The sequence below is a fragment of the Aphelocoma coerulescens genome, chromosome 7, assembly GCF_041296385.1.
Source record: "Aphelocoma coerulescens isolate FSJ_1873_10779 chromosome 7, UR_Acoe_1.0, whole genome shotgun sequence".
In the NCBI taxonomy this organism is placed as follows: domain Eukaryota; kingdom Metazoa; phylum Chordata; class Aves; order Passeriformes; family Corvidae; genus Aphelocoma; species Aphelocoma coerulescens.
The window spans coordinates 18,139,275-18,167,072 of record NC_091021.1 but is presented as its reverse complement, the minus strand read 5'-3'; the positions used below and the strand labels follow the sequence as shown (position 1 = coordinate 18,167,072).

Sequence of the window (27,798 nt, the reverse complement as noted above, 5' to 3'; positions counted from 1 at the left end):
GACATCTTTTTTTATGCTTTAATAAAAATAACGCAAAGCATGGAACTTCACAGTGATGAGATGCCTAAACCAGAAGCATTTCCCCAGCTCTACTGCAGTTAAGAGATTACATAATAATCCTTTACAGAGAAAGCTCTTACTGAATTTGAAAAAAACCCTGTATGTTGCAATTTTCAGAAAAGCACCACGCTAAAAATGCATTCCGTTCATTCAGAAGCAACCCAGATTCAGTACTATAGAAGCTAAAGGTACTGCTCAATGCAATGATTCATAGTTTCTCTAATAGGAAGATTCAGCAGTTTTCAGACAAGACCTTTATTCCCTCTCTGAATAAATGATGCCTGAAATTTTTATTCTTGTTCTAATGGAATTTCAATGGCCTTCACTGCAAATCTACTGGAAATTTTCGCATATTAAGTGGAAAAAATTAAATGATGTTAACCACATTTTAATGTGATTAAGGCTGACAGGGTCATTATTTCTGCTAATCACTCAGTTTAAAAAGCTCAAACAAAACTTTGTAACAGCCAACATTTTTTTCTGTTTTTCTGTATGTCTGCTGTAGTTGAGAATTAAAGCCACTACTGGATATGAAACACAGCACGTATCATAAAAGGATATATCAAATGTTTTCTGCAGTTTGTACATGGATTTAATCATAATTTAAAATTTAAAAAAGGGGGGGGGATCATTCTTTCAGAACATATAGCCCTTTACTTCTTTTGTCTTCCTCAATCAAAAGACAAAACAGAACAAGGGAATATATATATTTCTTTTTCTGTAGGTCCTATTTGCTAGCGAAAAAGAGAAAACATTTCTGCATGTCTTTACTTAAACCAAAAGGTATGTGTAATCACAGAAAATTTCTTAGAGCGTGTCTGTTAGGCTCTGCAATAAGGAGAATGCTTATTACCATTGTGGGTTGGCGTAAGCTAGAAAATGGGCCTAAAGAAGTAGAACAGAGGCATGTAGCAGCAATGAAGAGCAAAGATTACATAGTTTTCAGAGTGTCTTGTAGTTCACTCTCATGAGGGATCAAGAATAGGACAGAAAATTAAGCAGACTGCTGTTCTGGTCACGAGCTCAGCTCAAGAGGTATAGCCTTACAGCCAGCCCTCTTGCCCAAAGGTTTGGCACCGACAGCAGCAACTGTCAATGGAGCAACTCCCTAAGATCACAGAAGCTCTGAGGGTGATTGAACAGGGCAGAAGGACTTCAGCTAAAAAACAGACATAAGTTTGTCTTGTTCATAGTACCAGAGGAAGGGACATGTTGTTTGTGGGATTTATATTTTGTTTTTTTCTGAGTGGGAGGAGGCTGTTCACAGGTTTTCTTAGGCTTGCATTTTAGGCTTTTTGAGGGATCACCATTTTCTGTAAAGATGACCACTGTAATGTTTACTGCCTGCTTAATAATTAATACCATCCCCTGTGAATCATCATTTCTGGATGACCTGTACCTCTCATGCCATGTTATCTCTTTCCTCACAACGCCCAAACTTACAGATTATTTAAAAAAGAGAGAGGGAAAAAAAAGCATTTCAGCATTCATATTAGATTTTTCTACATAAGTAACTTAAATATAAGCAAGTTACTTTGGAAGAAAAGGAGAGGCCAGACTGATTCACATTGATCATTCCCATATGGTTTAATAGATACATTTCAACTCTACTGAATCACTAAAAACTATAGTAAATAAGATCATTACCTTATTAACCTTAGGGTATGTGAAAAAGAATATTTTATTTCCTTCCCATTCCTTGGCAAAGTATCTGAACACAGAAACTGTTAGATTTACTTCATGATTACAACAAAAAATGCTAAGTAAAAAGATAGTAATTAATTACACGCAAGTCTTTTCACATAAGACTTTACTTCTACTTTACTTCTTCGTAACTAGCATGTACTGCTAACTGCCAGCTGCTTTTTTTCCTAACAAACATTTGCTTCACACTTGAATACTTTCCATAACATGAAAAAAAGTCCAATGACATTAGATGACTTACTATCAAGGAACAAACTATGTTAACATTGATACGTTACAACTGTAGTTTGTGGTGTTCTCAAAAAGAAACATTATTGGTATTGTTGCACTTTCTAGTTTTAGTGTGAAGCCATGCACTAGAGCATCAACTAACAACCCCCTGAATTCTTGTGCTCATCTAAGAAGGGACCCTGCTGAATGTCCTAATGCATCTTATTGTGAATCTTCAGCAAATAAAACTTCATGTATGAGCTCATGATGTGCTTTGCTGCTGGAAAGTCACAGGCTCTGTGGGAAGCTTTTTATCTTCCCAGCAGTCAGTTCTCTGAGAACATCAGTGCAGCTACTGTAGTTACCTGTAGATTACTTGTATTTTCTCACATCTGTGTCCAGCAATCTAAACCATGATGATAAAGGGTCATTAGGTTTTGAGTGAGGAAGGGGATGGACTAGACAATTTGCTCTGATAAGCTCCTTGTTGCGAGTGCCAGTTTAGAATGTGAAATGCGGGGTTATGCACATTCTCAACTCAAATCCCAGTACTCTCAGAGCGCCAATTAAAAATCATACTCAGCCCATCTTAAACTACATGAACATACCTTACCTGAAATTTTTACAATTGAAATATTGCAATAAACTAATTCTGTCATGGTAAGAAGGACATCAACTGTCTATTAGCCACAAAAGAATTCAGGTACAATTACTAGGATAACTGCTGTTTGGAGCACAGCAAAGCAATTTCCCACAGTAGGGCTTACAGTTCAATTTACCAGTTGGGCAAATATTTTGTGCTCTGTAGTGGTCCACAGAGTTAACAGTTACCTGTAACATTTGAGTAGTGTTATACTTGGAGAAAACTTTTTTCAACATAAACAGGTGTTTCGGCTTTATCCCTTCACATGAATACAGATTTTTTTTCCAACACTTTTCTAAGAACTCTTTTAAGATTTTTCGTTTAACATTAAATGCAAATTTTATGAAAGAGCCAATGGGTCTATTTTCCCATTCCAAGCTACTCACAATGACATCTTGTAAATGATAGGCTACTTGGAAGAGGAATGAGAATAAGCACAATGTCACCTATAAAATTATGTTAATCCTCAAGTAACTTGATGAGGTGGTAACAGGCTTTTTTCCTTTTTCCTTATGAGATATTCTTAACTCAGTAAAAAACAAAAAAACAACCAACCAACCAAACAAAAACTAAATTAAAAAACCCCAAGCACATGAACTAAACAGTAATGAAAGAAGGCTGCATTTTCTTATGAAGCAAACCCAGGTTATACCATGAATACAGTATACAGTTCCAATGACATGGCCAGTGACAGAACTGTGAGAAGCCTTTAAAATATTTATCATGAAGTTTTGTATCAAACTGCAGAGAGTATCATGGTATTATGTTAGCAACAGATAAATACATGGAAATACAAATTAGCCATTGAATACTTCTTGGTCAACGTACAAGCCATCACAAGAAATTCAGGGATTTAAGAGTATGAAGAATGTAATTCCTACACTTCTCTCTTCTTGAAGTTAAAGATTAAAATAATTACCATTCAAACACTAACTCATCAGCTTACATAGTTCAAAAGGGGTTTTCTCCATTGCCCTTGCAGAGATGATGATATCCTGCTATGTTGTTTTGAGTCTTAATTTCAAGTCAGTGAAGAAAAACAGAAGGCTGATATTTTACATTAAAAGGTCCATTTCCAAATTAGAATGATTGTAACAATACATGAGCTCATAACGGATTTTCTACCAAGATTCAAAGACAGCATTTGAAAAAGAGCTCCTTAATTTTATCACTTAATTTTATTTCATTCATATACATCTTTTAGTTCTGACTGCTGCAAGAGAACTAGCTATATACACAACACTGGTTTGGTTTTTTTTTAATCACTCCATGGTCTTCAATGAAAATGCATCATTGTGAGAACATTAACACTCTGCATTATCAGAAAAAATGAATCCTTAATAATTATTCATACACCAAGTAGCTGTAAACCCAAATCACTTCAGAAGACCTGAATGTGTCAAGAACTTTGACAATTATGACTGGAGCCAGGAAACTGTAGCACTGCAGAATTTCTTATGAATTTTTCTAGTTACTTTTTATAAATGCTGTCCTAGATGACAGCTTAATGTGTACCACATGCAATATTTATTCTTCTTCAGTGTCAGACTGTCTAGCCATCCAAGGGAATACAAAGAATGTCACTTATTAAGATAAAAGCACAAGGAAGGTAATCAAGGACATATGTAACATCAGCCAATCATGCCCTATTTCAACATCCTATTCCATTCATAACAGTTCAACAATTATTTGCTTACTGATAACTTGCTTTCAGGCTGTTTGTGTTCCCCATAATGGTGGTTTGCATTTATTTTGCTCTTTAGAATTGGACACTTGCTGTGCCATGCATGTTTGTCAAAACTTTCTATCTTCTGCCAGAAATAGCTTTAGTATATCAAATAATTTCTGTTTGTCAGAAATCACTAATAGAACAATCTAGTTACCTTCTATGTCAATAGGGTACTAACATAACTAGAAACCAGAAACAAAGGCTATCAGACACCACACACTACTGCAAGGCAGGCAGCTAAACCCATGTTTCTATTTACTGTTCTTTGATCATATAGCTGTGTCTTCATGAAAACCTAGTACAAAAAATTAGACTCTGAATGGAATGGAAATGTACTTCAATAAAATGTTGTCTGTGCACAAAGACATTAACCTTGCTTTTAAGCTTGAAAACTAAATTTCTTACTAGTCCTCCATGTCTCTTTACCCTATTTCTACTTATTTATTCATTTTACCAAATGCCTATATGAAATACTTGTAGACATCTTATCTGCTGACTCTAATCTAAATGATGGATCAAGTTATGAAAAAGCATTAGTTCACATAGACAAGTAGAGACAGGCAGATAGAGGGAGCCAAAGACAAACATTTACCCTCCATAAAGTTATTTTTAAATAATGCTACTAATAATAATTTTTGAAAATCCTATGGGAAACTGAACACACGTGCACATGCATGCACACTTCATTAATCTGAATATCCTGAGACATAAAGATTTTATTAAATAAAAAACAGGTATGCATTTAATGAGCGTCTGAAATAAAGCACAAGCTGGAAGTACCATCACATGTTTTAGATCGGCAACATTGTGCAGGTTTTCAATGTATTAGGTGTAAGATTTTATTTTCTTTTTTTTTCTTTAATAAAAGCCATTTGGATTTAAATATATTTTCGCTTCAGGAATGCACTACTGTGCCAATGCATGAGAACAAGAGGAAGACTCAACATACAACGAATCTGACTAAACCCAATGAAGTACAATGCCAGCACATGCACTGAAGTCTCTTTCAAATATTTATCTTCTAAACATCTCTTCAGGCTTTAGAAACTAATACCAGAGCACAGTAAATTCCAAACATTCTTTGGATTTACGTTCTATTTAACTCCTCTCCAAATTACTAATAATTAACCTCAAGCATTGGTAATAAAGGATAAGAAGATACCCATACCCAACACCTCATCTGACAGTTCTTCAATTAAACATATATAATGTACAAACTTTCCTCTCCAATTTAAACATGAACATGCATCTATTCCTGGTTTCAAGACAAGGATACCTGGTTCCATCCACTGTAAGACTAGTGACTATCAACATCTGAACATTAGTCATCCACATCAGTCATTAGAAGAAACTCTAGCTGTGAAAATAAAATACTATGCCAAAACTTTAGAAGGTAAGATATATGCTTCTTGGGAAAAACAAGCAGTTAAATGAAAACATATTTCCATATACTTAATACAAAAGAATGAGCTGTAAACCATAAAATTAAAAGGAAAACTATTTTTTTTAAATGCATTAGATTTCAAAAATAATCATTAATGAAAAATGTCTGTCAATTGTGAAACACAGAAGTCACTTAGAAAAAGGAAATTTTAAGAAAGGGTGCCAAAGCCAGAGGAGCCTACATTTCCAACCATGTAAAAGAATCATCCTTCTCAAACATTATTTTTCCATTTATAACAAATGTTTGACTGCCTGATGTTTCCATGTAGCTCCTATTTATAGAAAACAGAACAATGTTACACAGTATATTCCCTCAGAGGAGGAGATGTTGCAGACCATTCACAAAGAACAATTTCAAGATGAGTATTTTTTCCAGACCCTACAGGTATCTCAAATATCGTGCATCAGAGAAATAAATGGTAGGTGAAATAAAATTAGTTTCAACTGTGAGAACTTAAAGATATTACTGCAATTCTGTAGGAAGCGACAGCATGAAATGTTTCAAGAAATGAATTCAATAAGCAGAATTTTAGAGAGTTATACAGGTACTTGTCTGCAAAGCAAACACTGCAATACTGAGAAACACATCATGAAAAGAAAGATACTTATTAATTGGGACATTGTTTAAGAGGTAGTATTAGAGCAATACTGATTGCAGTGCCCAATTCAAAAAATCAAAAGCAATATGAGTGTATTCTCTTGCTATTTCTTAACATAAGACAATATTATCAAAGGGTTTTTTGCTTTAAAAAATGTCTAAAATCAAAGCTCATGTGCCAGTTATTACAATTGTTGATGTGCCTGACACGAGGGTGAAGGACTATCTTTCCTCTCAAAACCCACCAGTTACAGGCAGCAAGGAGGTATCAGATCCTCACAGAGAGGAGGAGCTACTCCCATTGTATCAGGTGAGACCACAGCCACTCACCTCAAAAGTCATTCAACAGCCTCCTCTCCATCTTCCAGATTCTCAATAGAGCCCCCCACAAAAACAACTGCTGGTTTTTAAATGCTCGTCAGATACAGTAACCATGATCCGATAGGTAGGGACACGTGCTCCTGGTATCTATTTCCTCCTCAATTTGAGAGAGAAATGTACTTGCTTTAAGGACTATACACTACTTCTATGTTGTCTAGTTGACAAAGACAGGCTAACAATGCCCATTCATTCTGAAAGGCACAAGGCTTACTAAATTAATAATAAGAAGAAATAAGTAACTTAATATTCCGTAACTTAAAAAAACCCAAATCCTACTTTCTAATGTAAGACCTGCTCATTAATGGGACATTAATGAGCTCATAAGAGAAACCACAGCATTGCAGATCAGTCTTTATACTTCTTTATACTTCTTTATACAGTCTTTATACTTCTTTCTCTGCCAAAATTTCCCTCATATCCAAAAAAGCAGAAAAAGGTAACCTGATAAACTAGTGCATATTAGGAGATAGCATTTTAACTCCAAGGAGAAGTGTAACCAGACCTTTGTAATTTGCATCACAAGTATTTTTGTAAATCAACAATAAACAGAAAAATGCAGTAGAACAAAGCTCAGTCTCCAAGAAGATGTAGACACTCACTTGCAATCAAAGAATAATCCTAATCCCTGAGATACTTAATTGAGGAAACTGTGTCACCTTACTTTATTCTCATTTCTTCATCACAGTTATAGCCAAAAATTACTGCAGTGAAGGTGGCTCAACAACCCAAATGAGTACTGAAACAAAGTCTGTTCTACTTCTTCATTACTAATGATGTTTCTCATCAGGATCTTAAAATGTGAGAGATTTTGACATGAGTATCTACAGGTTTACATGAACAGTCAAACTGCTTTACTCTATAATAAGTAAGAGTGAAATTCACTACTGAACTATCAACCATTGGAGGTAGGATTTGAAATCTGCATCTGAGATAATGATCCAATAATGAGATGACAGCATTGGTATTGTGGTCAGTACCCTAGTCTCCTCCAAACATTTCTGAGGACCTCTTGATGAAGTCGTGTTGATAATGCTCAGGACTAACAACCCTGGACTGAAACGTACTGTAAATTACAGAATCTGGTCCTCAATATGAAAGCTGGGGTCTTAAGCTGCTTACCTTCCTGCTTTCTTCCATTCTGTAACAGACAAGTGAGTAAAGCACAGTCTCTCCTTCATTTTTCCCATTTCAGTGTTCAGGACATCACTGTCTTGGAGTATTATGAAAGAGAAATGCCTATTGTCCTAAATATAAGCTAGTCTGAATCTAAAAACATAGGACGTAAAAAGCAAGATGAGACACTCTGAAGCTAAAAATCTCACTTAAAGAGTATTAAAAAGGTATCAAGCCACTGAAAATCCCCAAACTCATTTAGTTGTCAGTAAAACTAATATAGCAAACCTACACTACACTATGCACTGTCAAAACTATGCTCTAACCTACCATAAATAAGAGGGAAGCATTGCTTAGCCAGCTAAGGCTGTGACAGCATTGCTCAGTGAAGGAAAGCAGCTACATACAACAAACACTTAAATGACTGAGCACATTTGGATGGCCTTTGAAAAAGAGGACTGACAGAACACAGTGTCCTTGCAGACATCATTCAGGAGATAAACGACTGATAACATTCCAGGAAAAAATGCAATTATTAGACAATATCAGTATTTTTATTGGGTAAGTTGATTTTAAAGTAGACAACATTTCCCAAAAAATTTTGTCTACAATTTCATCAGCACCAAGACTTTTAGAGAAATAGTGAAGAAAACTGAGCCATGAAGCACAAGTTTCTCCACAGTGGAAAGTGAGCAGCAGAAAACTGAAGGAAGCTCTTTACACAGCATACTGGGAAGAAGAAGAACAGTTACCCACTACACACAGTAACAAAATTTATACTTAAAAGACATCTCTGCATCTCTGGTTTGCTTCTGAGCAATTTAAGCATTCTCTGGTTTTAAACAAGACCTAAGTTAAAAAAGGATTTTGTACCCCATTATGCACCCAGAGTCAGAAACGTCACATTGCAATAAGCAACAAAATTTACATCACTGTCTTTGAGAATGTCACCACACAGCATTTTTTAGTGGAGGTCCTCTTCTGAGCTGCTCATGATTTAAACACTGAACAAATCCAAGTTGTGTAATTAACTGATTTGGAATCTAGTGCAACATTATTCTCTCCCTTAGTATTTTGTATCTTAAGCAGTATGTGTTTATTAAAGAGACAAATACATTTATTCCAAGTACCAGTTGCAATGAAGACCAGGGAGAAACAAAGCTTCTAAAGTGTTCAGAGAGTACATACTAATAAAGATGCCCTTTCTTACCCTGCACAGGTTTGGATAATTTTTTAAGCAGTTACGTTTTTTCTTGTTGCAAGTTAGCATCTGCTACTTTAGATTGCGCCTATGAAAGTCCAAGTGTTTAAATAAAATATCACACAAATTACTTTATTCCTCAACTGCCATGGCAGATTAAAGGAAGCATCATTAGCAATTCGTAAGACTACACAAGCCAACTATAAAAGTGGTAGGGCATCTAAACTCATAGCTGCAGTTGATCAACACTACAACTGAACCCACAGAATTGTGTATAAACAGATCAGAAACTACAGTGATGACAGCCAAAACAAAACTTTAAAAACATTGAGAAGAGCATCTGCAGAGAGAAGAAAAGGAAGAGAGGATGGGAAGCAATGCCACACTTTTCAAAGGGAGGTTTGGATGACATGCAGCTGATAAAACAGAGATCACACACACAGCAATGAAGTTGAGAAGTTGCTTGTAGCTGCTTTCACTCAGCACAGCCTTTCTGATACGAAGTGTTAATACACAGCTCTTTTGTACTGCCCTGACAGTACAATCAGCCGGGTGCACACGGGTGCTCTCAAGAGTATGAGAGGCCTGGTGGGTCATGGCTGCTGTGCTGGGCTGTCACGTGTCACTCAGAACACCAGAGAGACTGCCCTTCATTTCCCTGCTCACTCTGCTCCCTACAGTCCGCAGCCTTTGATGAGTTCTAAGCATAGTGTGATAGTACCTTTATCTGCCCAGAATAGGCCTTCCCGAAACCCAGAAGGTTCCCCTCTACTATGACTACCCCTCTGTTTACCAGTTCAAGACTCAATGTATCCTAAGTAAATTACTGAGGTTTTATTTCCTGACTTTGCAACCTACACTTTAGATATTTACTAGTGCCATGTTGTAATCAGGTGGACCAGAATTTCTGAAAAAGCTTCACCATACAACACTGCCCATTTTTAAAACATACAGAAACAATTTATTTGAAAAATTTTACTGTCCTAATATGTAGGAACCAAGACATTTGGCACAGAGCAAACTTGCTATCAGAGATAAACCATCACACTTGGGCGAAAGGTGAACACTGAAGTTAGACTCCGGGAAGGTGCATTTGTGTCTGGGGCGAGGTTACACACTGAAGCTGAGAATGGGACCAATCTTTCCATGCTTAAAGACATGTCCCCAACACCTGCTATTACCCAAACAATATGCATTCACATTCAAACAGACAGGAGACTCCAGAGGGGTAGGCAAAAGAAAGCAAAGCAAAGCGGGAAGTCTGGTGAAAGAAATCATCCAGACCAAAGGACTGGACTGGAACTAAGCCAGCAAGAATGGGATGAAATCAAAGGAGAGGGAATTTGGCCAAGATCCATGGAGAATACATCAGCTAGGAAAACGGTAGGGAAAAAGTATGGGATAAACAGAACAACTAAATGAAAAGTCACTGGAATTGGTAAAACAGAAGACTACAAGAAGTCAATTGGCAATGTCAGGACACAGTGCTGGAAAGAAAACTGATGGACATTTGATTGATGGATGACTAATTAATTTGTATTCATTCATTCGTATCAGAAACACTAAAGAATAACTGTTTATTAAGCAAACAACATGCACTATCCCCTATAACACTAGGTAAACGCTCCATGAAAAACATATGCAATTCTCTAGTTTCAACGGCCTAAGCTGTAAGATACTCTCAGTCAGGCAGTAAAGATGTAGCAGGATGCCTAAATTCTGGATCTGGTTAACTTTAAATATCTGACTTCTCAACTTGTGTGTGCAAAACTTTACTTATGCCCAGATAACATAAATCATCTCCTAATATTCTTTTAAAGCATTTCAGTTGTAAGGCAGGAACAAGAGCGGTAATATTTTTTAAAATACTATTTTCTGAATTTGTCAGCATAGAAGACAACCTTAAAATCATTATGCAGCTATGTCAAGAAAACATCTCAATGCCACCTTAGCATTACAACTTACAATTTTAAAATTTCTACAAATAATTTCTCAAATACATTTACAGGAATAAAAAGTAACCACCTAAACATCCATAGCTGCAGAAATACAACCAAGAACTCCAAGTCCCCATTTATTACCATAAATGGTAATAAGTAACTCCATTTATAACTTTGTTTCCTACTAGTTTAAAAGTGCAAGACGCAGTGAAACAGATTAATTCATTCTCAAACCTATTGAGTGTTCCTTTTACTTGACCCTTGATATTTCTTTCTTCATGTCAGATTTCCCTACCCCCTCCATCTTTTTTTTTTTTAAATATTCAGAACATCTGAAGCAATATGAAAAAAGATGAATAGAAAAGGATTATTCACTCTCATAATACAAGATCTAAGGAGCATCAAATGAAATTATGATGTGGCAGATCCAAAACAAGCATAAGGAAGTACTTCTACATATAGCACATAGTTAAGCTGTGGAAGTCCCTGTTCCAGGATATTGGGATGCCAAAAAGTATACTTGGGTTCAAAAGGTCAATGGCTAAATTTATAGAATAGAAATCAGTCAAAAAGTATTAACCACAAGTATATCATATCTGGCTTAGTCAGTTCTACAATAACAGATTGCAAGAAGCCGGATGCATATACTCTGTTTGCTTAATCTGTTCCAATAATCTTCCCTGAACATCTGTTAGTGGCCTGTCAGAAACATGATATCAGAAAAGATAGACCTTTCATCTGACCTAATTATACCTCTTCTAGCTTAAGAACATTAAAAATGCTACAAAAATCAATGAGCAAAATTTTATTTATTATGACATACATGTCACTTCTCTAAATACCCAGGAGCAAAATACTAAGTCCCCTATCCTATCAACACCGATCAACATTTTTAACAGAATGCCTGCCATAACATTTTGAGAAACAACCCCTTAAAATAATGTTAACACACATTTAGATATTCAACAAGTCTGAATTATATTAGAGAAAACCATGTCCAAAAATCCATAATTAAGTCTCAGATTTTTAGTTACAATGCTATTAGCTACAATACTAGAAAATCTTTAGCAGCATAACTGCCTTTTGAACTAAAGTCTAGGCATAGGATGAAATTCACTTTATTGGACCTGAGAAGTTGAGTCAAAAGATCAGTTTATGTGGCATTAACATACACAATATTCCTGGTGCTTGCTGCAAGTCAGTCCAAAATACCAAACCGAACACGATGCTAAGCATGGTCCACTACATTCACTCATTAATTAGCTCAATATATTCCATAACTGGAATCCATCCTATGAGCCACTAGAAGCACCCTCTTCAGCAAGAGTAAAATGTAAAGCTTTAATTAGATGAAAGGCTGATAAATCTGATATCCTGGATTTATGTGACATCCTGTGACTCAGAATGCAGTTTTAACTGATAAACATTATTATTGTTATTGTTGCTATTAATATCATTATTTTGAATATTTTCATGGTAAAACTTGAATACATGTACAACATGGTTAAGGTACTAGATTCAGATAAAATACCAATTAGGAATTATTAAAAGAAGAGTTTAAATATTACTCTTTAAATATTACTCATTTAGAGTACAGCAATATGTATTAAGAACAGTTTCAGTGGATTCCCTCATAAACGTCAAGATTACTGTCATCTGATCATAACACAAGTGCAACTAACACAGCTGCCATGTCAGCTTCTCTTCAGGGGCTAGGTCTTAATCATAAATCAACTGAATGACTAATTCAACATTGTTAAAACCAGCAAGTAACTGCTTGGAGCCATTCCAGTTTTTACATATTTCAAAAGGTCAATACACCTACTCAAACACACAATAGTCCTATCTTTCACAGTGTTTTCTTCTTTTCTTGAATTGAAAAATAACACACTGGCACTTAAATATAAGTGTGTTTTAACTAACTATTAAAATATTCATTAATTCTGAAATAGTTACCCAGTAAAACAAAAACAATTTTAGTTTTCCTCTTCACCCAAAATCAAAAAGCCTCTCCTCTCCTTTGCTGTTTTAAACACTTTTATAGTTGCAAAAGTCTGATGAAAACATTTTATGGCTGAGTATTTCCTGCATTAATCTTACCTTTGTTATAGTAATATTACAAATTAAGCTCAGAAATAAACTTTTTTGAGAAAAATGACTACGACTTAAATGTGGCTTGCATTTCAAATATGAATACCTATCCCTCAAAATAATAAAAAAAAAATCACAAAGTAGCATCTAACAGTAAAATATATTCTAATAATTTACATCTGCTTGCACCACACAAATGACAGAAGCCTACCGTTAGCATCCTTCATAGAAAACATTTATTCTACTCTTAAATATAAAAGCTATGTTGCATAAACAGAGGATTTAAGGCTGTGGCAGAGCAGCCGAAGGAAAGGAAATGGCAATCTTTCTGGTTCTAGTAGATGCCTTTCCCTATCACACAATGTTTCCCACTCATAAATACATGACAAATACTTCCTCAATCATTTTTTACGAGCAGGGATGCACAGGGGGTAGTCAATGGCTAGCTTGAGGGAAAATAGGAACAGCAGGAGGCAGAAACTGTACTGAAAATGGCTATGTGGTAAATTCTCTTCTGGAACATCACTCAGATACCCAGGCTTTGATCTTTCAGCTACAATTACACTCACATCCATGAGATCTGGGTACACTTTTTAAAAACTAAATCATTAATTGTAATAGAAACAGTTAAACTGTTTCATTATATGACTCCTCAACTCAAACATCTGATTTTTTACAAATTAAAAATTGAAATTTATCCAAAGATTTGCTTTCAATTGGGTTTAACTATGTCATCATCACAACTAGTCTCACAAAAAACATGGGGTGACTGGCGACAGCTAAATCACAGACTGGCGTCGCCTAAGTAGTCTGGCTACCATTAGGGTCTGGGAAATGGTATTTACTGTACAATTAGAGCCAGTGAGCTCTACCTGTAATCATCCAAATACAGGTGTGAGGATCCTTTTTTTGGACAGGGAAACCGACTCATCCATTTTCACATAAACTTCCACGTCTGTACTGTAACAGCAAACCTTACGAAACCACAGCATCGGTACTTTGAAAAACGCAACACAACACAAACAGAGCAAATGTGACTATGCTGATTTTAAATACTTCCTTGGGTAGAACCACTTCTTATCTTTAAATTGTCATACCCAAAAAATATTTAGAGAAACAAATTAATTTAAAATTATAAAATTTGGCCAAACATGAAGAGCTTACATTATTATATTGCTTATCAAGTCTATTCTGAAGTCTGTGTTTGGGACTGAGAGGGTTTGCTATTAAAATACATTAAATTTTGTTCTTTAGTACCAACACAAAATGTCTTGGAGTATCAAAAGGACAGTTTTAGTTGCAGTAATTTCCCAGAATTTATTCTAATGATTTATTGGAGTTAACCATCTGACATTAATTATTGTTTTGGCTTCCAGTCTATGAATGTTTATTTTTCAGTTTAAAGCCTTCTCACTCTTTGATATCATATGGAAATGAGAATTTTTAATGGAAAATTGAAACCATGTGCATCTAAGTACTTAATGAAGTACAGGGAGAAACAGAGGGTGTACTTTAGGAGAATTCAGATATTCCGCTTTAGATACTTTTGATTTGTTTGGATGAGTTACATGCATATATCTGCTCACAAACATACATTTATACATCTTCAAAGTATCTCACAAGTACAGTGTTTAAAATTCTGAATTGTAAGAAAAGATTTGATGTTTGGTTGGGTTTATTTTAAACTAAACACACTGCTATATCAGATTTTCCTTCATCATATACTAACTACCTAATCTGTTCCCTCCTCCACAGAGCAATATTTATGCCATCTAGAGCTTCCAGAGACATGCTAAATGCTGTACTCTCAACAGCGGATTCCCACCATATGTCTACCATGTTAGGACTGGATCTTCATCCAGTTCACTGAATGTCTGATAGATTGATTCTGTAACCGTCATGTACTTGAGTCACAATACTGATGTCAGAAATACCTGACTAAAACCTGAGCTGTTCGTGGCATTAAAGCCCATCAAAAGAGGCCTGTAAACCACAAGCAACACACAAGCAGCAGCAAGAAAGCCAGGCACCTGGCTGCAAACAGAAGAGTAATGTTAAAATGTGCAATTTTGTTTGAAAGACTTCTGTGCAACTCACATAGCTTTAGTCTTCTGGCATTCAATTAATTCCTTAGGAATGAAAAATATGCTGTTCAGACAACCAGCATTATAGAACATGATAAAGCCATATGTTTATTTAAATTAGTAGTTCTAAATCAAATCTATTTTCTTCACAGTTAATGGATTCATGTTAAAACGTAAGGAAGCATACTCTTTTCTGCAGTTTCAGTTAAGGTTTCACCATATGCATTGTACTCAAGCAGCAGTCAATGGGAGCACAAGTAACAGAAGAGCACAATTACTTCATATTGCTATTTTAATTAGTATCCTTGGTGATCTAAATGTGCAAGGAATTACTGACCATGGAAAAAATATGAAACAGAAATATAAATTTACACATTTAACCTGTACACACTCACCACTTGTTTTTCTTTCTAATGTAGTCTTTTTCAGAGAGATTAACCAAGTAGATCATCGGTTTTGAAGTAAAAAACAAATGTTTGTTTAAAACATCAATCTGGAAGTGAGAATAAAGGGGGAGAATTTTTAAAACAGTTTATATCAACTTGAATTAATTTTACGATCATTTTCCTGATGGCATGTCTGAGAAAGCTACAGAATTCGAGTGTAATACATAAATCACAGATAAGCATAGATTCAGCTAATAAATTTAACATTTAATACACTACGAATATGAAATCAAGAAAACAACAATAACAACCAACTTTAAAAAGAACCAGTAACAGGTAGCAAAATTAGAAGTCAACTCATGGAATAATATTTATAGCCTACCTCTTTGTCATTCCAATCATGGTAGAAGCGGACAGCTTTCTTTTCATCTATTACCCATGTCTTGATTTTGCACATTACATCCTATGCAAGATCAAAAAAAAAACCAAAGTCAAAAACTCAGCTGGATATCAAGACTATTCTCTTCCATAAACAAGGCATATATACATTAAGATTCAAAACATACACACAAACTAAAAATTAGATAATACCTTTTAGAAACAAATTTTTACTCTCCCAGAAAAACAGAAATTGCTGCTTTAAAAGTCGCTCAAGAGCAATATGGATTATTAAAGGCATCCAAATCCCACAATTAGAAAGTTAAATACACAATACTCAAGTATCATCTCTTGTCACCCCAAACATCAGCAGAGCTCATAAAATACATGTAAAAATCAGTACATTTTAGATTGCTTTTCAAACTCAGTAAGACGCAACATTTCAGCATCCAGCGGGAGAGACCACGTACAATATAAACATGCCATTAAGAAAAGGGAATGGGTGGGACAAAACACAGCAAATATCTTTTTTTTTTTTTTTTTAAATTGTGAGCAAAAGAAATGGAGCCTATTATTGATGATCCACCCTCGAGAAATTAATTCAAATGGCCAAAGCCCTTTTTATTCCACATTAATTTTTCGCCAACACCTTCTCCCTCCCCCCCCAAAATGAAACCTGCCAAAGCCTCCATTACACAATGGCAAGAGCCTTGCACTGGTGACCTCCAACCAGCTGCATTCACTTTCAGAACATCTCTCTCGGCAGGAAATCTAAAGGCCTTTTAGTTAGCAAGCTAGTGTGCATTCAGAAGGAGTAACTGCAGGAAGAGCCCAATGTGCTTTGTTTCTCTGGCCTTTCTTCACAGAAAGATTAATCATCTGTGAAATGGAAACGGCAAACAGCAAGTGACACAAACTGAACCCTTCAAGCCTTTCCTCATCAGTTTTGTGGTCGTGAATCCGAAAGCTGCGTGTGGCACGGTTCTCCTTACAGGCAGGTGTTAATAAAAGGCTCTTGGGTCTGAAAGGTCAAACTCTGCTCTTCTAGGAGTAGTACATTTTAGAGTCGCCTATTTTTTGTTGTAGATAATTTATGATCACGCTTTAAATAATGCATTTTTTAAGTTGTAATTGATGCAACTAAGCATTAAGAACTTTAAAATACAAGGAAACATTCCCTGAACTGTTGAGCACACAACATTTTTTGCACTTAATGCTATGCAGTTGAAGTACATTTATAAACAACCACAAATAACATCAGTATTTACTACCGTCTTTTCTAGTCTTGCAGTAGCTTTAGTGGAGGAAAAAAAAAAAAGCTCTTCTAAATCTTCAGATCCTGATTTGAAACCCTCCAGGAACAGGACTCCCCACAGGTTTTAACAAGGAAGGGGCAAGCTAAAACTTTTAATGAAATCTAACATGTTCTGCCTAAGAATAATCACTTTTACTCTCCTATAACTGAATTTCACTCATAAATGTTTAAAAGTGGCTAATATAACACCATTTCCTACAAGGAGAAGATCAAAGTGCTATATTACAAATGCATTATGATTAAAAAAGCACTGTGCAGCTTTGCTATTAACTGTTCTTTAAACCCTAAAAGGCTTCCCATAGATCTCACTTGGCACTGCATATACAACCTTTGACAAGTAATGTAGACCATTTTTATTCATTGCCTAAAATTGTAGGCAATTATGTGCGTCACACTGGCCACCTGCAAATTCTGAATGCCTGCTCCAGTTGTCAGAGCAAAAAACTAATGTCGGAGGGGATTAATCTAGGGGGAGAGAGTCCTCTTTAATGGCTCCAGCAGGTGAAATGGCCCAGCTGGTTACTATGATGAGTGGCCAGAACAGCTTATGTAGAGACATGCAACAAGATTACACAAAAAGAAGAAAACAGTGGTACCATCTTATCTTTAACCCTATGTGCTTTTTATTTTTTAATTAATCAGTATAAACAAGATAAGGGAAGCAATTCTACCAGTAAGGACTTTTCACTTAAGATCTTTATCCTCAGCTTCTCTTTAAATAGTACATATAAAAATCAACACAAACACCAAGATTCCTGTTCAGCAGTGAAGGAATTCTGGTTACACGCTATTTTAGGTTTTAAACTAGTTCTGTAGGCACCTACCACATGGCTTTCAGCTTTACAGTTTCTCCCACAATAGCAACGCACTGTTACATATAAATTGGAGTCAATAAAAATTTGACAGAAAAAACCCACTATAGCACAAACAGCCAAACTTTTAGGCTTAAGCAGAAATGAAAGGAGAGCTACATAACACAGAACATCCTGAAAATTTCAAGCATCAACACAGCAAATAAAGTTTGGCCTTTCTAAAGCCTATCTAAGCACAGACCTGCCAATCAAAACCTTTTTTCACATTCATTTGCTACTTACAGTGACACACAGATCTAAATCCATTTTGGCACTTTGCTACTTACAGTGACACACAGATCTACATCCATTTTGGCACTGACCTAATTTTAAAAAGTTCTCGTTTACATACCTGACTTGATGCTGTTTGCAACTGTCATTCTAAAGGAGTGATTACAGGGACAATTTCCACACGTAAGGCTGACCTACAGCTGAATATGCTGGGGAGACCTGACAACCATATTCTTGCCATTTTATTTTGGTTTTATAGAGAAGCTGGCAAAGTATTCGAAAACTTTCTTTAGATAAAAGGATGGAAACCTGTAAGCAAATACAGCATTTTTGTATGAAGCTGATGAAGCAGTGAGACACAAAGAAGTTCTCTGATGGACTATCTGGGCAGCAGTCACACCATGCAGAATGTAAGGTAAACAGTCCAGAAACTTAAAAATGGGTCAGCTGAACTTAGATTCCCCTGCATCAGTGGTGGTGTTCCACTGAAAGGAGACTTTATATAACTCCTTAAACAAGAAATTGTTAAACACAAATGACAATATGAAGAAAGGCAAGTGTTTCCACATATCTCTTTTTAACTCAGCTGCCCCAATACTCTAAAGAAACACTCAAATAGTGCATTTTTAGGTTATTTCTCATCTAGCGCCATTTTTAGTTATTTGCTTCTATTTAGGACTGGTGAAAGAGTATAACCCAATCTTTTTATTATCTCTATCACTGTAACAGTCATTTAAACACATTTAATTACTACTCAAGTAAACTTCGAAATGCTTAATAACGGAATACAGAGCAATGATCCACTTTCTTTCATTAGATCTGGCCTCCCCAACTGCACACTTTGAGGTCAATCTGTCCCCAGCAGAATGATCCACTTCACCTTCTTTGATGAGAGGGGTACTCTTTGTTTTTCAGTTAGCAACATTATTACAGGAACCATTTAGAAAGCCACCAAAAATCCCTCCAAATTCCAATTTGCTTACATTTGTCAAGGCATATGAAATACAGCAAACTTCATGAATATCAAATATTAGTTTTAAAAATCAGTTAATTTCTGACTATATTAAATTAGCACATATGAATACAGTGATTTTAATTTATGTGCTGCTCTCATTTTCCAAATAACCACAAGCAGTCAATCCACAAATGCTAAGCAGGACATTAACAGTAAGTCCAGCAGTATAAAATAGGGAAATACATGTAAATTGCATATAGCAGATTTACCAAGACTTACTCATGAGACACTACTGTGTAGAAAAATGTGCATACATTAATAGACTTTCTGGATGAATGATAGTAATAATGTGTGCCAATGCCAAATTCTTCTTACAGCATGAGGGACTAAACTGAAGCTTGGAAAACTCACTTGCCTACTTGGCATCAGAGAATTGTGATTTTTTTGTTGTAAATTAGCAGGGCATGTAATTAACTTCCGCAAATTTAATAAAGAAATAAGCAGTTGTGAGGATTATCACTTCACACTTCAAAGTGCAAGCGAATTCCCTGTGATCTTGCAGGCAGTGCAGAAGTCTCCACTACTACAGAGTAACTGAGTACAGTAGGGTTTTTTCCCCCACCAAGGGAAGTATGGAGTGTTTTCAGCACCTTATTCAGTCCCTTCATAACTTCCAAGATCTAAAAACTTACCATCTCCCTGTAAAACTTCAAAAGCAGTTAAATCCGTTTTATTAAAATGCTTCAATTGTCTAAAATTCTATCATTTACACTGCTCTGCTGCTTGGAAAAGCCACAAGGAGTACCTAAAACATTATCTGCAGCTCTTAGTTAGTTCCCCTCATTTCATACTGAAGTCCAACACCATTGCATACCAATAATGAAGGTGGTAGTGTATAAATAACATATTCTGACTTCCCTAAGGAATCTGGCTCAGTGGCAGAAGGTATTTCTTTAATAAATCACTGCATACACCAAATGGAGTCAACACCACCTAACCAGTAGGTCTCAGAATACAACTGTAAATAAAAACCCCAGTGTGCATGTTTCTGGTGGCACTCCAAACAAACTCTTCGCATTTCACTGTTACCACCTTTCAACAGCCAAAAAAGACCATATTAATGACACATACATTCCGAGAATAGTAAATTACTAAGAATGGGAGCCTATGTAGGGACCAGGACTGCCACATAGCTTTAGTGAAAGCAAACAATGCTTTTCAATACAAAAACACTGAAGTTCATACACTGCTGGGCAGGGGACAAAGGGAAGATGGATACAGTATTTACCAGCAGAGGACTTCCCTCTTTGCGAGAGTGACTGAGAAGCCAGGAGGCTCACAAGCAAATGAACTGTACTGTAACTAGAAGACTAATGCAATCTTGGAGTATATAAATAGCCTAATGTCCAACGGGAATAATTCTGCACTGATCTCTGCTGAAATAATGAAAAACTGAGAAAAAACAGAGGTTTTGAGAAAGTGCTTATGCATGAAGACTTGATGTTCTTAAGTTCTATGCTTTTATTCTTACTGCATTTTATATACATATAACAAAAACTTCACATATACAGGGTTTTTCACACTAGCATAGGGAAATCAAACGACTGCTGAAGCCTGACAAATACAGACTAAAGCTGTGTTTTATTTCTAAACAGTAAAGATAATTAATTACTGGCATAGCTTATAGAAGTTAAAAGTAATTTATCTCCAGCGAGAAAACATTTCAATAAGGGTTAATTCTTCCCATAAGAGATACATTCCATTTTAACCACAGCTGTAAGAACTAAGTTGGGATATACGAGAGATCAAACTGGATAGTTATTATTCCATCTGGCCTTCAAAATTTCTGTCATGATTTTTCAGATACCGATAGAAAACAATGCTATCTGAGGTACTCAGCTAGCTTAATTGTGCTGCACCAAGAGCAATTTATTGAGTACACACATTTTTCCTTGTTAACATGAGGTGTATGGAGTGCACCACAGTCCTTCCACTCAAGGCTTTCCTTGGAAATCTTTTCACTTCTATTGAGCATAGCCTCAGCTCTCTGCTTTTCCTGGAGGTTTTCTGGCAATTTACAAAATTGAGGCTGAAGTGACACTGTAAGAATTTATGCTAAAAGCACTGTTTAAAAACAGTGGTATTTTAAAGGACAATTAAGACAAATTTTGCAGTTTAAAGAAAAGGCTAGATGATGTTTTTTCATTGTGGTAAAGCGCTTAAATAAGCTGTAGCTGCTGGGTGCAGGAAAGAGAACAAACCAGGTACTGCATCAACTGGAGTGACAATGAGCTCCTCTGTGGTACAAAACAATGTCTAATCTCGTACAATTCCCTTGATCACTGACTTTAATAAAAATACAATGGGACAAGTAATGGATTTAGGACAAGTGTATTATCCTTTCTGCTACTTAATACCTTCTCACAGAGCCAGTACAAGCTGTACATGATGTAAGATTTACTTAGAACTAGATGCCAATAATGTTTATGAACCACAACACGCACTGTCACCCAAAACATCCTACAGGCATTCCAGGCAATGTAATTCATGTCAATAATCCCCAAATTCTCCTGTGTGGGTCATTCTTGTGGGCTCTACAGCATTATACATAAAACAACCCAGTCACTTGTCGCTTCTCAAAGAAAAAAGCCAACAAGAATACAGAGAGCAGTCTAAAGCATGCTATCTACAAGTGATTACTTCCAGCAGTTCAGAAATTCAGAACAGGGAAATTGCACTGAAAAGCAAAATGAAACATATTTTGCGGAGTTTCACTCAACTTTTCTTATTGCATTAGCCTATACACAATAATTTCCAAATAAATCCATGTGTGAATGCATTTGTTGTAGATGTGAATTAAGCCAAATGAAAAAGGTGTCTTTCAGAATACAACTATTCGTATACAGTATTATTTTGGCATATGCACAAACCATTTAAAATGGCTTGGATCTAGACATACCCAGAGATACATGATTTACAAAATTAATTACTTTAAGCCACTTGTCAAATCTACACAGGAAAGATCAGCCTTGACAGAAAGTAGTTAAGAACTGACTTCTCTTTGTCTACTGATAATACCAAAAAAATCCAAACATGTGTTTTCACATTATGTACTTTTAAGTCAGGCTTTACTACCAATCAATTCACAAACATCTGCCATGCTACATTCAAAATGTTCTCCAGAATGAACTTTAATTTCCTCTAAATACCACATTAAGCACAGTAAATGGTCCGCTCAAGATTTTAGGCATAATTATATGCATTAAGAATTTAAATATTTTCTTGATTCCCTATGATTTAAGTTAACAATTGTAAAAGCCATCAGCAGAGAGTATGTCAACAGTGTACGTGTACACTGCTCCTTTCTTTCCACCTCTTGTGGAACAAACTGGCCTCTCAAACTCTCCTTGCGTACGGAGACCAAAGAAACTGGCAAAAAAAATTATACAATTCATCACTGTATCTATCTTCAACTCACAATGAAAGAAAGGTGAACATTCCCAACTGACATCATCAGTCAGAGGAAATAAGAGTTCAGCCATCCGTGACAACTCTGGCAAGCGCTTGCAGCAAGAGGTCAGTGAAGTCTGCTTGGCACCATCCCATTCATCAGAATATTGCAGGAAGGAAAGATTTTCATCTTGTATATATAGGTAAGAAGAAGAAACGGAATCTACCAGCTCTTTGGTGTATGTGAAGTATCTCCCATACCATATCGGTGGTTTTAACAACAAATGATGAACAAAAGAGCATCTTTCAAACAGTTACTATATTCTCAAGACAGGACCAAGACATTAAATATAAGGCAGGAGAATGGAAGGGATTAAAGCTACATCATTAGGAAGATTTTGCTTCATAGTACATATATGCTGACAAATACAATGACCATTGGCAGAGTGTGAGTACTCTAACAGAACAAAGCTTTCTTTGAAGTTGAATATGCACTAGATGGTTCTGGTACCATTACACTAAAAAGGAGTCTCTAACTGCTCTTTTCATAACTACAACTGCTTTTCCTCTTACAAAATGTGCTTGATTTGATAAACTGATCTTATTTTTAAAATGACAGACTTTACAATGGAATTCATGTATCTTGCAGGACTTGGGAAAGCATCCCGTTTAACCAAACACTGGAAGTTCAAGTGCAGCGAACGCTGATCTGACCTACTGCAGCAGCCACCTCTCAACTGAAAATTGGAAGTTCAAACACTGTGCACATTGATTCTGACCTAAAGATTTTGTCTTCATATCACTAATATAATTTTGTCTTCGTCAATAATCTGCATCAACTCAACTACAAACAATACCCTTGCGGTCAGATTTATATATCTCAATACTGTTAATTTAACAATTCTTGCACACTGGAAGTCAAGATTTTGGGCACCAACAAAGGGCTGAAGGAATAGCTATCTGTTGCAGAGCTATCAGTTTCTGAGGACTAGAACTGAATCAGGCTGGAATGGTATTGGAAGAGAATCCTACAATAATGTTCACCTAACTGTATTAGAAGATATTAACTTGAAGACTTCTGTCTCTCCAAGACTGAGAAATCCCATTAATTAAAAAATATTTTTTTAAATTTTATAATTTGAACATTCTGATCCATGAAGTAATACATATTTGAATTTTATTTTTAAATCCCCTGCTATCCAAAATGACAGATTAATAATAAGCTAATAATGAAGTTTAACTCAGTATCTCATGTCTCTGCATATACCAGCATCAGACTGATTTAAAATATAAAACCAAAATTACTCATATTGCTTTCTGAAATTATATTTGTTCTGTTTTAATACATGCAAATAACAGGAGTATTTTTATTCTATAACGTCTTTAGAAGGTTAGAGCCAAAATAAAGGTATACCAATCTGAAAGACTAGTACCCCTAGTAATAAAAGTCATTTCTGAGAAGGCAGAGGGAATACTTGCAAGACAGACAACACATGTGTAAAGGAAGCTATTCCAAGCTTATGTCAGCATTACATGTTGGTGATCTTGGACCATATTGTGCCATTGATTTTTAAGTAGAACTTGAAAATTATTTCATTGATAGCTCCTTAACAACAGTCAGCTATTTTATTTCTGCTGACAGGGGATTGAGAAATCAATTCTCTGAGAGACAGGACAAACAGTTAACACTATTCAACTGCCAAGCCAGGTCACTGCACTAAGGTGAATTTACCACCTGTAGGCAATGTGGGCTTAGACAGAGGAAAAATGATAATTAACAAGTTATAACACCATGCCAGAAGGCAGGCAGTCAAGTACAAACCTCAGATTTAAGTACTGTTGACTGATACACACGGTCAATTTTCTATTTTTCTCCTCCTAAACCTTTTGGAGATTTCGGACTATCAAGTTACAACTGTGGTAGCTTACTGATAAAGCGAATCCCCTAAAGCAGACAATTCGTATTTATGAAACAAGAGAAATGAATTCTGTAACTCTCAACCAGTTGAAATTCTTAAGTCATTCTCAAGTGTCTTCACCTTGAATTGTTCCCAAAAGAATGGGGGATAGAAAACAATAAAAAATGAGACACGAAAATTTTAACATTGTGCTTAAAAACAAAACCAAAACAATCTAAAAATACCAAGTTTTTTCCTTTGCAACCTCCTAGTTTTCCTGAAAGGAAAAATGACTGGTAACACTCCATGCATAGACAAGAGCTGTTTGTTCCACATCTCTGCTATAGAAGAAGAATACTGCTAAGAACAGAATATTAGCCATGGCTGTGCATTATACTGGCAAATATTTTAAAAAGGCAAATCCTGAGAAGTTCTCTCCCAGTCCTGTCCCATCCTCCCTTTTTCTGAAGACAAACTGTGTGGAAATAAGTATTAATTTCAGGCCATACTGTCTCTTAATGATTTTTTTGCCCTGGAAAGAGGAAGCCTTGAACATTAGCTGCAAGCTGCATGGAAACGTTACTAATTGTGCTGGAATGCAATGGATTTGGGAAGTGCAGACTGATCAAACAGCCAAAATACACTCCTAACATTTGACTACCACTTTAGGAAAGAGGCATAATCTTTAACTGCTTTTTTCACCCATCCCACATGGTTTCCCTCCTAGACCTGTAAATCATTTACTGCACAGTCAATCCCACTATACTATACCAGTATATTATATAGAATGCAAGCACAGGCCTTCTCTGCAACACAAAACGTGAAAGGGAAAGAGGCGAGGCAAACTGTACAGGAGTGCCTCACAACCCAGTGGATGAACATTTCCAGCCCAGCAGAGCTGCTGCCATAGTCTCACAGCTACACAAACCTATTTGTAGAAGTTGCATAACTGGACCTAAGGATTGATTTACCAGGAGAAGGAAAGAGCTTTCACAAGCCTTCACCATTAAAAAAGTCCATTTTATGAAGTTGAGTGTATACCTTAGAATTCAAGCATATAAGTCAGAGGGGAAGACAAGCAAGTCCAAGGTCAGCAAGACTCACAGGCATTATGCCACACAACACTTCCTTGAAGAGATTCCCTAGTGACTATAGCTCCTATGTGCAGACTTTGTCTCAAGGGAAGCATTAATTTGTGCCTCCCCACTCTGTTCAGCCACCCCTTCCCATGAAACAAAGGAATTTCATGCCTTTGAAACCTCTATTGTTGTTGACAAACTCAGTTGAGACTGGTCATGTGTAACAGCTATTATTGGGAACAGACCTGGCAGAGCAATATGACTCCAAAAACTTGATGTTTTCTGTGCATGTGTTTGTAAAAACAGTATTAAAAAAACCCAACAAATGACAGGAAGTTACAAATACAAGGTGACAAAATCATTTTGACCAGTGAACTACAGATGATGTAGTAGTAAGGAGACTGAAGGAAGAGGCAAAGAAATGGATGAGAAACTGAAGCTGGGTAAAGATAGACTAATAATAAAGATTTGAAATTTTTCTTTAATTAATCTAAATCGCATTCCTAGAGTTCAGGTTTTTACTTACTGTCTCCCTTAATATGAGAATAATCTGACATTTTCTGTTTTCAAACACATACCAACTTCCTGTAGTTAAAAAATGAATAAGAGTAACTTGTCATACAATCATAACTGTACCTACCACCCATTAAGTTACACGATCACTATTACAAATTCTATTTAAAACACACTTCAGCTATGATTCTTTGTAATCACAAAAGTACCAACTTCTTCCTTAGCACAGGAAGAACACAGATTGTGATATAAAATCCTCAAAGCATCCAGAGAGGTACACTCAAAAACTAGACAGGAACGTTCCATCACAAGGAGCTGAGCAAAGCTGTTTCCAAAGACAGCCACACAACAAAGTGAGTGAGAAGAGCTCGAGGCTGGGGCAGAACAGCATCACAGCACTCCTCATTTTCATCATGTCATACCAATGTAAAATTTAGCCTTAGGATGAACTTTGAATTCCCTACGGGCAGGATTTTTGCTTGCCCCTTTCTTTAAGATGAATTAAAAGGTGAAATACTGTGTGGATGCTATTTGAAACTGTAGGCATAAACTGCACCGTTCCTCTAAGCACGTGAAACCTTTTGTATAAGATAAAAATCACTGCCCACATGTACCCAGGGCTGGGTTCACACGACAGATAAGACCTTAAATGAAGCATGCCTGGTTCTCTCTCTCTGGGCTTACATGAAAGCCTTTAAATCATCCAACAATAGCTATTTTTTCTGGCCTAGACCAATCAAGGAATAAAATACTTTTCACACCAGATGCGGACTAGTTCTTCACCAACAGAAGCTACCAAAGAAGTGCTTTTTAACACTGCATCATGGAGCTGAACATTTTGGAGGGGGATGTTCACTTTCAGTTCCTATTTGTTTCCAAACACTAGGTAGGGCCAACAAATTTCACTGCACTTCAGTACTGATAAATTAACCAACCAGCACCAATATAACAATGTTTTTCTTACTACCTGCTATCGAAAAATCCATCTGAGAAAACAGTATTTTTTAATACTTACTTGCTAGACACAAATAAGCTACTTCATACTGATACACTGCTATAATAATTAGAGAATGCATTTTATGTACCACCTGAAATATTTATAGAATACTAATGACAAAGAAAAATGGATAACTAGACTACTGGCAAAGTGCAGGGGACTCAAAAGACAAGTGGCAGTAAAATAAAAATTAGCAAAAAACATACATTGAAGTTGATAATTATTGTACATCACCAATTTACAAAGAAACACCACTGCTACCCTGTGATAATTGAGCTCATTTAAGTAGCTTTCCACAACAACATCCTAAAATTAATTTCAACTAGCAGTCTTTATTTAACATCCACTAAAAGACATGAAGTACAATCACACCAAAAAAATACCTTCACTTGTTGGCTACAGGAATACTAGTATCAACATCTCAGTAGAACTTAACAGCAGGAATAAGTCAGAAGTGACTGCTGAACTTTGAATTACAACTAGACATTGATGTAAGTTTGACAAAGGATTGGCAATTCTCATACAAAGCTGTGTCAGAAAGAAAATAA

General features: G+C 36.0%; 1 protein-coding gene across 4 annotated transcripts in view; it reads right to left on the bottom strand.

Annotated features, from left to right (window-relative positions):
• OLA1 (Obg like ATPase 1) overlaps window positions 1-27,798 on the bottom strand; it is a 110,393-nt gene that overhangs the window by 23,228 nt on the left and 59,367 nt on the right. For all 4 annotated transcript variants that reach the window (XM_069020635.1, XM_069020636.1, XM_069020634.1 and 1 more), the window contains 2 exons: window positions 15,966-16,046; window positions 15,593-15,690 (listed from right to left, as the gene is read on the bottom strand). In XM_069020635.1, coding sequence (XP_068876736.1) covers window positions 15,593-15,690; window positions 15,966-16,046 — 179 coding nt within the window. The remainder of the gene's footprint in view (window positions 1-15,592; window positions 15,691-15,965; window positions 16,047-27,798) is intronic.